The sequence below is a fragment of the Chiloscyllium plagiosum genome, unplaced genomic scaffold (assembly GCF_037043375.1).
Source record: "Chiloscyllium plagiosum isolate Xiang-an unplaced genomic scaffold, Cpla_swu_hap1 HiC_scaffold_9, whole genome shotgun sequence".
Classification (NCBI taxonomy): domain Eukaryota; kingdom Metazoa; phylum Chordata; class Chondrichthyes; order Orectolobiformes; family Hemiscylliidae; genus Chiloscyllium; species Chiloscyllium plagiosum.
The window spans coordinates 20,150,942-20,163,654 of NW_028270147.1; the positions used below are offsets into that span (position 1 = coordinate 20,150,942).

General features: G+C 38.0%; 1 protein-coding gene across 2 annotated transcripts in view; it reads right to left on the minus strand.

Annotated features, from left to right (window-relative positions):
- The window catches only part of tgfbr3 (transforming growth factor, beta receptor III), a 182,639-nt gene that overhangs the window by 26,826 nt on the left and 143,100 nt on the right, over window positions 1-12,713 (minus strand). For both annotated transcript variants that reach the window (XM_043698779.2, XM_043698778.2), the window contains exon 8: window positions 7,294-7,483. In XM_043698779.2, coding sequence (XP_043554714.2) covers window positions 7,294-7,483 — 190 coding nt within the window. The remainder of the gene's footprint in view (window positions 1-7,293; window positions 7,484-12,713) is intronic.

The window sequence follows — 12,713 nt, forward strand, 5'->3', positions numbered from 1 at the left end:
GCATAACAATCTGAATTAAGATTTAACTCATCTGACCTCTGCCAATTTTTAAATGTCTAGCAGCATTGCTACTTAATAAATAAAGATTCTGAACAGCTGGAACATAACACTATTGTAGTATTTAATATCATAGTGTGAAACTGTAACAGTAGCATTACTGTACTTTTACAATGCATTTCATAAGGCAAAAATGCAATCTGAACAATACAGGCATTCTCCAGTATTTCTAGTATGTGGGTCCAAGTCACATATGTAGATTGAAATTTAAGAATTCAACATTTACAATTGTTTGAATTCATAATTCAGTCTACTTCAATCCATTCATTCTTCAAACCTTTTTTGAATAATTGAGTTTTTAAAATGAGATTACAGAAACCAACTTCCTTTTGATCTTTTCTCTATTCTACATTTGTCCGTTACAGTATCTGCTCATGATAGGAGCTCGAGACAGTCCATCCTCAGAATGCTTTCATGAATGATACCAAGGTTGTCTAAGGCAGCATATCATCAAGCTGTGATAAAGAATTGCCATCTTTTCTTGCCAATGACTTTGCCTAACTAACAGAATCATCGTCCAGGAAAAGGCCAAGTAGTTAAGTCAATTACAGAGTATTCAAATAAATCTTCCAGCTAAATGTCATAGGTCTAAACGTGGCAAAGGAACATACAGTACAGTAATTCCACTATTTTACGAATGCCACATATTACACCCATTAAAGCATTTACCAGTGCCCTCATTAATAAGGATGGTAAAATAGTAAAATCTATGCTTTTATTTTGTCCTTCAGGTATTGCAAAGGAAAATATATTGTTTTACATTTATTATTACAGGGATTTGAGCCGAGTTTCAAATTAATAGCAAGTCTTTGCCAGTTGTAGTTTCTAATTTATCCTCAAATATTTTTTGCAGAGGACATGCCCCTGCAATACACTTTCAGTTGCAACACGAATGAAACTGGGTGATACGGAGTTGTTTCTTGAACAGACAACCCTGGGTTGGGGAAAAGTGCTATGGTCCTCAGGGCCCCAAACCAAGTAATTCCCAGTGAACATTTTCCATGGAGCAATCCTTTTGTGCAAGACATGGGATGCTGAGGAAATAATTCAACATGTTTTTGTTTTAAAAAGTGACAAGAATCTTTAATATTAGAATGTTTACAAACATAACTCTCTTGGGTTACTTGCCTTATTGGTTCCTTATTTATCAATGACTGCTAAGAAGTGATACTTTATAATGAAATATGGTGTTTCATAGATTTCCCAGGCCATACTTTTGCCAATGCTTTTTCAAAAGAACCTTCAAAATCCACAACTGCTACAATTTAGAAGCCCATGGATAGTACACTCATTGGAACACCAACACCTCCAAAATCACATACCATTCTGACTTTGATCTATCTTACTGTTCCTTCATCATTATACAGTCAAAAGGCAGCCTCTCCCTATGTTAAGTGCTGTATAAGCAACTTCATTAAATGTACTGCCATACTTCAAAATCTGGCCCACTATCACCTTCTCAGAACAACTAAACAGTGTCAATAAATAAATGCCATTTATGTCAGTTTCCCAAAGATTAAAAAAAGTTAAAATGTTCAGGGACAGTGCTTTATCTTTTAATAATAAGTGATGTTTGTTCCCGTAGTAATTATGCTCGTTCCTGATTCCTTTCCCACTTAAATTGCTTATGGAAGAGTTTAATACTTAGCTCTTGTTGATAATTCCTCACTACAGAGCTGTACAGAAAGTATCTCAACTGCATTGTAAGTCACTTTTCACACTGGAAGGATACACATGGATAAAAGAGAAAGAAACAGCATGTGTATTGTGACAGAGAGAAACAAGTGCCAGAAGTACAATGGTAGCAGGAAGAACTACTAAAGTTGACCAGTATGGTGACAACATTATTGTGTGAGCACAGTATGGCAACTTGTTACATATTGCATCACCTCATCATCATACCACAACCTATCTGACAACCAACTGAAGATGAGGAAGAAGGGAGGAGGCAAGTAACACAACCCAGTCAAAGCAACCCTTATTTCTTATTCACCAAGTCCCACAATTACTTTATCTTGATTACTGATCAGGGCTGCATGATTGCTCAGTGGTTATCACTGCTGTCTCATAGATCCAGGGACCTGGGTTTAATTTCACCCTTGGGCACCTGTGGAGTTTGCACTTTCTCCTAGTGTCTATTTGGGTTTCCTCTAGGTGCTTGGATGTTCTCCCACAGTCCTAAGATGTGCAGGCTAGGTGGATTGGCCATCTTAAATTGGCCACAGTGTCCAAAGATGTGCAGGCTAGGTCGGTTAGCCATTGGAAATGTGGGGTTATAGGAATAAGGTAGTCAGGTGGGTCTGGGTGGGATTCTTTGGAGGGTCAGTGTGTACTTGATGGGCCGAATAGCCTACTTCCACACTGTATGGATTTATGATCTGTACCCTCCTGTATCCTTTGACAACCTTCTTCACTATCCACATGGTGGGAGGAAGTGATATGACAATTTGTTTGCAGTCAAATTATTTGTACATTGCTGAGAGGTGAGCTCCAAGATATGGATACAGAGGCTGTTTGTTATACAAATGAATTGTGCAAGCGAGATCCTGCCTATTAGGGAACAGAGTAAATAACAAGAAAATGGTGAAGAATATCAGCATTATGTGAGAACTGAAAAACAAATATTTCAGAAATGAAGAACTAAATATTTTCAACTTAGGGTAGCATGGTGGCTCAGTGGTGAGCACTACAGCCTCACAGCACCAGGGACCCACGTTCAATTCCAGCCTCGGGTGACTGTCTGTGTGGAGTTTGCACATTCTCCCTGTGTCTGCGTGGGTTACCTCCGGGTGCTCCGGTTTCCTCCCACAGTCCAAAGATGTGCAGGTCAGGTGAATTGACCATGGTAAATTGCCCATAGTGTTGGGTGCATTAGTCAGAGGGAAGCAGGTCTGGGTGGGTTACTCTTCAGAGGGTTGGTGTGGATTTGTTGGGCTGAAGGGCCTGTTTCCACACTGTAGGGAATCTAATCTAATCTAAAAACTTTGAAAATGCAATCAGCTTCAAAGACTCCAAAGACCTGATCGAAGCTTATAAAATAATAAGAGGAATGGACAGAGTTAATGATAATTGTCTTTTCCTTATGACGGGGGCTTTCAAGACTAAAGGGCACATTTTAAGGTAAAAGAAGAGAGATTTCAAATAAAACATGAGAGGCAATTTTTTTTTTTACATAGATGGTGGTTCGCGTGTAGAATAAACTTCCTGAGGAAGTGGTGGATGCAGGTACAATTACAACGTTTAAAAGACATTTGAATAGGTACGTGAGTAGGAAAGAGTTGGCAGGATATGGGCCAGCAGCAGGCAGATGGGGCTAGTTTAGTTTCAGATTATGTTCAACATGGACTGGGTGGACCAAAGGGTCGGTTTCTGTGCTGTATAATTCTATACCTCTATGACATATATTATACACATTAAATACACAGTGAAGTTACATAACTAAATGCCTAATAGTATGTTTGAAACTCAGCCTCAGGGTTTCACATAAATGTGTCACTTGAATGTTTCACCATCTAGACCAACCAATGACTTGAGCAAAACCAAGATTGACTTATGTCTATAACTGTGTTACATAACTGATTCACGTGATTCTACAGGAAACTGAATTCATGAACTTACTAACACAAGCATCAGGTTAATACACAATCTAAACTAATTCCATTTAGAAACTGCCATAGCAAAAAACCAACAGACTTTTCCGCTACAAGTGAACTTGTTTTTCCAGAAGTATGTTCAATTCATTGCAACAGTCTCCTCCTACCTTCAACCAAATAATTTTTCTGAACAAGGAAGGTACCATGCCTATATCTTTATATAGGCCTTTTAAGAAGCCTGTCTGGAGTTAAATCCAGAGACAGAGACAATCAGGGAAATGTGATGACCAATTTGAAAGTATAATAATAGAAAAAGCTTCGGATCTTTTAATTAATAATTTGGTCCCACAGAGATAATTTGCTTTAAGTGTTAGTTGAACTGTGCATTTCAACAAGTTGACCTGTGATTTAATTTTGTATAACTGATTAGAAGCAACAAAATTTCTAAGATTTTCAAAGGTCCGGCACGTTCTGGCCAACATTTGCTGCAGCACATTAGTGCTTCTTGGCAAACAAATGTTGATTTCCTGTTGAGATGCATAGTTTTTTTTAAACGTTGCTACGGTTTGAAGCAACTTGTCTTTTTTTGTTTGTGAAGGTCTTGCACCTGTCAGCCGACCACTTGTTCCACAGACATTTGGATGGCTGATTCTCGCTCCCCCCCAACCCCCCAGAGCAGCTGCAATGCATCTCTTGTCTCCATTAAGAATTTCTGAATCACTTCCAGCACTTCAGTTTCAAAAGGACTACAAATTTTATGTACTTCAACTTTCAAAAAAGAATTTACAACTGTTTAACTGGGTAATGCCAAACTACCAAACCAGCTGAGAAATGAGCAGAATAACTTGTGTACAAGAATGGTATCATTCCTCTAAGGGATAAAGTTGCATGCCCATCACAGCTGTAGTCTCCTTCTTCATATTCCCCTAAACCACAGCTCACAGAATTGACAATCACCCAGGAGGAATGAGCAGCATTTAGTGGTACCCCATGGTCCCCACAAACCACACTCCCACCTGGCTGGCCAAAACTTCAATGGCTGCTCCACAGCAATTTAAAGCTGAAAGCAGCGCTAACTTCTTTAAAGTGAGGAGTAAGAATTAGTTGCCCACTTAAGGGGCTCAGTTGGTGGCAGGGTGTGAAGGTCTGAGCAAGTGTGCCCCTGTCATCAAACTCAATATGAGAGAGGGCAAAATGAATGAAACAGGACTTGTGGAACATAACCAGACTTTAGCCAGCAAGCGGTAGTTAACGTTTGAATTGCAATGTTAGGCAACGAAAACCAAAGCTTTCAATCATGTATTGACCTTCAACGGCACCACCAACCACCAATTAATCTTTCCCGTCCACTTGTTAGGGGTCTGGTACCTTGGAAGGTACAGCCACATTAACACTCTGGCTGCTTAAGCAATGCAGAGGCCAGGTACTCAGCAACATATGGTTTCTGACCATTTTAATGCCTCACCACTATCTTCAAAATTCATAACAAGTGTGACAAATACTAACCGCAATGGGCACAGCCAAACTACAAGTAATTAGTTCAATAGCAACACAAGACAGAACTGTACTTGTTTGATGTCTCTGCCAGTGAAAGAACAACTATTGGAAATCAAATGAGTGCTACTGACTTTATCCTGGTCACCTTGTTAAAAATGTTGGTCACACGCTGTTCAATTGTATATGCAGAGGCAAATTGTGCATTGCTCAGTTGTGATTTGAATGCTGAGTAGGGAGGCAACTGTTTATAACTAAATCAAGCAGATTTCAATTCCATCAATGAGAAAGAATATTCTCTAACATGAACTATTACAGATATACTTGGGAATGACATTAGCCTGGATTTTTGCAACAATGAAAGCTTTTTCGTCATTACTAAAATGGCAGAGGAAGCCAAATCCAGGTCTTGCTTTCAAACACAATTCCCACCATTTTCATTGGGTTGGGATACATTTCAATGACTTTCATTCCTGGCTTGGTTTCATAACTTAGGTGAACGAAACATGATGTGCGCAGATTAGATTTACTAGAAATTGGAATAAACTTTGTGGAATCTTTTAGTGAGTTGGGATACCCTTTTGGAGAAGTAAAGTACCTCTCTGGATACTGTCCCTGGACACTGTTACTTTCAAGAAAGGTAAAGATTGTTAAAAGTAGGAGTGTGTAAACAAATGCATAAGGGATGGCACGGTGGCACAGTGGTTAGCACTGCTGCCTCACAGCACCAGAGACCTGGGTTCAATTCCCGCCTCAGGCGACTGTGTGGAGTTTGCGTGGGTTTCCTCCGGGTTCTCCGGTTTCCTCCCACAGTCCAAAAATGTGCAGGTTAGGTGAATTGGCCATGCTAAATTGCCCATAGTGTTAGGCAAAGTGGTAAATGTAGGGGAATGGGTCTGGGTGGGTTGCGCTTCGGCGGGTCGGTGTGGACTTGTTGGGTTGAAGGGCCTGTTTCCACACTGTAAGTAATCTAATCTAAAGTTCATTACCTATTAAGCTCAGTGGAACGGTTACAAACTAAACAAAAGTTTCAAAAGCAACTGTGAAAAGTGACTATCAACACACATAAAGCACCTACCTTTTAAGTACTCAAAGACAACTGTCTGCGGTGTTAAAAATAACTTGCCTTTCCACTTTGCTGACATAAGACTAAGGATTATTATTACTGGATTAATGCTGTACGGCTGATTTCACAACTTTCCATTATCACAGAAGCTGACTGCCATTTCAGTTTGATTGACAGCTCCTACTGGCTATAGTCTCTCTGAAGTGGGAATACAGATTCCAATTCTTGGTTTTGTAAGGGATTAAACACTTAAATAAAACTTTGTCCCTCATGAAGGACTACATAATTGAAGAGATGCAAACATATGGGTTGTAAACGTTTTAAAAAATATTCAATTGTTGAAAAATAAAGTGAATTTGTCAATAAATGTTAATTTCAACCCAGCATAGGACCCAAGACCTGGCATGATGGATATTGGGTGAGTTGTCATTGTAACGGAAAGGGCAAAGGGTGAAAGAAAGAGAGGGTGAAGCGGGTAGCACAACACAGACTGACAATGAAGGTATGAGGGAGCCACGGAGGATGGCTAGAGGGATTAGGTTTGTATAAAGTCTACAAATGACTAGGGGGGGGTGGGTCGAGGGTGTATAGGATGCGGTAAGGGCTGTAAAGCGCCAAGGAGGTGGGCAGGGGAAAACAGGATACAATGGAGATTGTCAGAGGTCATGGCAGATGGGAGGGGACATAAGCCTGGCATGAATGGGCATTGGATGCTTGTGGAGGAGTTTATGAAAAAAAGCTTCAGTGCAGGAGCACTGAGGCAACCCTACCGCCCAGCCTGTCTCTGCACCTGGCAGCTTCCACACCGATTTCCCAATCAACCAGCTCGAATCCCAGAGAATCTGGCAATCACAGAACAAATATCACAACGAGTGGGGCCTTTTCTCCTGGACTGGATGTGCAGAGGCAGAGAATATCCTGACTCTGTACACCCAAAATAGGAGCACAAATCAGGCCACTATGACAAGTAGCTCATTCCAATTGGTTCAAATCAATGTTTGCATATAGCAAACATTTATTTTATTGGTATGATTCAGAGTACTCAGAATGTAATTCATGGTACATGCACTCATTGGTACTTACAAGCTTCCTGAAGCCTCAAGTGAACTCTGTTTGCAACTGAAGCTTTAGTATATGAAGTGACTGGACTGTGACCACGTTCTTGAGCCCAGCGCAGAAGATCAATCTGAGTGGATGTCAGATCAGATGACATCTTTTTCACCACAGTCATAGATGCTTCTCGACTAAAGTTGATGCTGTCCCTATCGGAGACCTAGTTTCAATGGAAACAAGTGTTAATGCAAAACTAATCAAATTAATTAAGGGTGATTACTTCAATTTTCCTGACCTGTGCCTTGTGGATGGTGAGTAGGTTTGAGTCACTAGATAAGTTGTTTGCTGTTCAGCTCAACCAAATGTCTATAATATTTTAAACCACAATGTGTTCATTGAATATTAATGAAAGAAATCCCATTTTATCTACAGTTTTAGTTTGTTAATATTATTTTACAGGTTAAACGTTTGCCACCATAACAAACAGATTGCATCTCATCACTACAAAAAGTATACACAGCTCAGGTTAGAAGTATAAAAGAATCACAACAGCCAAAGCAAAATTTCCAGTCATTTTATTATAGCCCCAAACTGAGCTCATTCCCAAACAGAGTATTTGGCATTGCTCCCATTATGGTTCTTCATCCCCAAAAGACATGCGATAGCATCGCTGCAGCTGTACAGAGAGGATGTGAGCTATAACTAAAAACACAATGGCAGTGTGAAATAAACCAAGTAACAACTTTACTTAGTTGTCTGCAGTAATGTAAAATTATATATCCGTGGCTAAATATATTTCACTGTATTTCTTTTTAGCAATCCAAAGTTTTGCAAGCTAAATCAGTGTCTTGTTGTCTTTTTTTAAAGTTCATATTATGATTGCACAATTAATGCAAACAAAACTATCTTCAAGTGTACTTGCAAACCTATTGTTAGAATTATCAATACTTTAAGTGCAGTACATGGAATATAGCAATTTGTGGGAACTTCAATACTATGCTAATCATGATTTGGGAACAATATTGATTATCGAATCATTGAGGAAATTAATGGCCAATTCTTTGCATATAAATCATGACACACCTTAATCATTTCATTCCCAATTACTTGAAATCTGTTTGAAATGTACATGAAAAACCCACTGAAAGAAGGGTTGTCTGGTAATGATTCTGAGGAAGGGCCACTTAACCTGAAGTGATAACTGTGAATTCTCTCCACAGATGCTGCCAGACGTGCTAAGTTTTTCTAGCTTTTTTTTGCCTCTGGTAATGATGGCTTACATCATTACATTTAAAAAATATATCTCAAGATTAAAAAAAAAGCCCATGACTAAATTAAGTTGTCAGTTTACAAATATTATACCATTTTACAAAACCTTCTGCTACCTAACTGATGTCACAGTTTATATTTCACTTAGGACTCCTTTGCTGACTGATGATTTTTGACCATGTTAATCTGTCACTAATTGTTCAATCTGATCAGAAAGTTCCTTAAATTATGTTTAGCTCATCTGCGATCCCTCCCCCCCACCTATTGCCCTTGTCCAATATAATAATTTAAACAAAATTATATTTAGTACCACTCTTCCCTCTATTTTAGAAATCCTACTCTAGAATCTGGAGAACAAAAGTCTACAAAGCACCTGTAATGAAGATTCATAATATATTTTTGTTATTTGAGAACTTGGGTTCTAAAGTGGAGGGAAAATGGATATTAAATTACATTTCTGTGAAGATCTGTTTTTTAAGAATAGTCAGTCATTTTTGTACAGCACATTTGGAGGTATTGTCTTTGCTTAAGATTTTATTTCAGAGTCTCCATTTGTTCTCTCAGGTGGATATAAAAACACTGCATTGCACAATTTAAAGAAGAGCAGTGAATGATCTCTGGTGTCCTGGCCAATATTTGTCCCTCAGTCTCATTAATAATCTGATCATCTGGGCCTTGTCACATTTCTCTTTGTGGGGACTTGTTATGCACAGATATGTTTCCTACATTTATCACTTCAAATGTACTACATCTTCTGTCAAATGCTTTTGAATATTCAGAGGCAATGAAAAGCACAATGTAAGTGCTAACTCCTAGGGAAATGGGTGGGAGAGGAGAGATGCCAGATGGACTAAACAATAATTTAAGTGCTAGCTCCTTGTCTATTTTACAAATTTAGCCACTCAATTGTCTTTCTGGTTTTTAATACTTTAATTATATTCTTGGAAGCTCCAGCCTCTCCCAAAAGCCTTTGGTTGGTCTTGATATTTTCATCCAAATTTCATTCGCAGGAACAGAATTTGGATTGAACAGTCTAAGCATGTGCTGCGTGTCTCGTTTCCCAGTCGGTTATAGGAATGGATAAAAATGCAAAATCTTTTAGCATATTTGGTGCAGCAATATCTTCACAATAATTGTGAAAAGCAGAACAACAAATGACAAAATTTACATTCCCACAGTTTATTTTCTAAAATGTAATTCAATGTATATGGAAGTGAACAAACAAAAAATATTAGTTTATAAAAGTTTCACACACTCAATGCCCAAACATCCAGAAACCAGGGCTGACGTTCTGGGGACATTTGGCAGATGGTGAAATTAAAAGCTTGCCTGATGGTGACTAGGTAACCACTTCTGATAGTCATAAAAACCTATCTGATTCACTAACCTCCTTCAGGGAAGGAAAGATATCTCTTTATATGGTCTGGCCTATAAGCAACTCCACACCCATAACGAGATGGTGGACACTCAAATACCTTCTGGATAATTAGGGATGTGCAAAAGATGCTGGCCTAGTTACAACCGTCCAAATTCTACGAATGAATAAAAAAAGCACACACAAAACCCAGAGGGCAGGATTTCTCAGATGGTGGGGTTTCCCATTCTAGTACCCATACTATCCAAAAGTCAGTGGATAATGTATCCTGCTGATCAAGGCAGTTTCACAGCATTTTAAACCTCCACAAAGCATTAACTGACCGGAGACAGCTTTTGCCCACGCAACCATGAAAACCCCACCTTAGAGATCTGCCAGCCAAACTGATTGGTCAGCAGTTCTATAATCAGGTGACATGAGCTCAAAATAGATTTAAAGTTTTGATTTGAATGCAACATCCTTCAATAAGATAGACTGGATCATGAGTGTGTGTTAAATCTGCATTAAATGCTAACTTCTGATGGTTGGCCAGGGTAGCGATGTCTTCATTCTTGGTCATAGAGATGTTATGCTCACAAAGGGAATAACGTAACAAAAATACCAGAAAATATCACAAACACTGCTAGCTTGTAAATCTTCTAAAGATTTGGAATCTGAAGTAATAATAAACTTTTACTTCCATCGTGAAATGGTGGAAGTCAATAGACAAATGATTTTTGACAAATAATTTATATATCCCTGTTTCTTCAAAATGATCCCACAACTGGCTTTGCATACCACAGCTATTTTAGAGGACAGTATTTGAATAAAAGAGGGGGAAAGAGAGAGGAATTTATTTCCAATGTATGAGTGAAAGTGGACAGAAGAACAGGTTAAACTCTGAATTCAGACCTACAAATATGTTTTATTTATGTATCATTATCTTTTTGACGACACATTCAGAAAACATTTTACTCTTGGCATCTGTAAAACAACCACCAATTGACAGCATTGGGCAAAATTTGACCATGGGAATATCACATCAAGCAAATCCTTTATAGACCTTTCAGTAGCCTATCCATTTTCAGACAAGAATACACACATTCTATAAATTTCATGGTTAAAATAATTTTTCCATTGAAATGTCTGATCATTTCACAGGCATAATGCAGTGTATCTTCGCTAAATTCCCCATTTGTTCCTCATTCGGTTTCTCCTTAATGTGACCAAATTTTAATCCTTTCCCACTGAAAATTCCCATGAAATCATCAATACTCCACTCAGAGTGACACTGTGGCTGTATTGTTTTTTGGAGCATTGCTTTTTTACTTCAGGAAACAAAGTTATGTTTAATTATTTAATTTGATTGTTTATTTCTTCTTTAGAAACCTGTAAAATACAATAAGGTTATATTTCACACCGACACTATTCCACCAGCCCACTCTAGTTTTCATCAGGCATCAACTCTTCTGATTTTTATCTTTAATTAGCTATAAATTCAATGTCTACAAGTTTATTTTCAGTATTTGTATTTTTTTTTTAAAAGTTTTTGATCATTATGTTTAATACTTCTGTATATTCATTTTAGTTTAATTTATACAAGTTTAAAAGAAAGTACTCTTTTATAAAGTAGCATTGGATCAATGTAATTGTCACTTACATTACATTATTTTCCACCTACATTAGTTCTCTTTGCAAATGGTCAATTTAATAAATTTGCAAAGAGCATAAATTTACATTAGCTTAAGTATGACTCAAATTCAGGTTTGTCAGATTTCCTGCTCTGCACGATCTTACTGATTTCAAGCTGTGGACTGACAGCTGAGTAAATACTTATTTCATAACTGCATTGTCACCACTAGTGCAAGGTGAAAGTGAGGACTGCAGATGCTGGAGATCAGAGTCAAGATTAGAGTGGTGCTGGAAAAGCACAGCAGGTCAGGCAGCATCCGAGGAGCAGCAAAATCAACGTTTCGGGCAAAAGGGCTTTAATCATGACTAGTGCATGCCCCATTCCAATTTTCAAAATGCATTTTACTTAATGTTACTGTCAGGGCCCCATGCATCTCAGAACAGCTAAAGACATTCTTTGATACAGAGCTATTAAACAATTCATTCTAATACCTTTTCTAGAAACAAAACTATATGTTAACAACTATTCAAAATGAGCTCACCTATATTTAGTAAATAACCTATAATACAAAGGACAACATGAAATAGGAATACAGATAATTATAAAACCTGTACAAAGTATATATTGGGAAACTATTCAAGGATGATGGCTAATCTCTTCAAGTTTGGACATTGGATATCCAGGCTGTTAGCTGTGATAATAGATGTTTTTCTTGTATTGATTAAAAAAATGGAAGCAAAGACTTTTCCTGCATCAAAAACTATAGTTCTTCCCGGCTCACACAAACTGTGTGGATATCGATGGTGAATAGATGTGTTGCCATCCACAAATGGTTGGCGACAGCACGTACAAAAGTGACTTAATAAAGCAGACACTATTTTGAATTACAGACCTTATGAACCAGGGAGGTTTGATGACTATTTTGAACCCTGTACATCTCCAACTGAAAAACAGGTATGCTCCATGTCTAATCAAGTACTTACATATTTTAAATCATAGTAGTAGCATATAGACTAATGAATTTTGGATGTGCACAAAATTAGGTTTTATTATAGATTAGCTCAATTGACATATGTAAAATAGGATGATATAATAATATGTCCACAGTTTGCAATCACTTTTTTTGTGCATAAGGGGAAGAATGGATTTCTTCCAGCTTTAATTTGAAATTCCTCTAGTACTAAGCCTTTACAA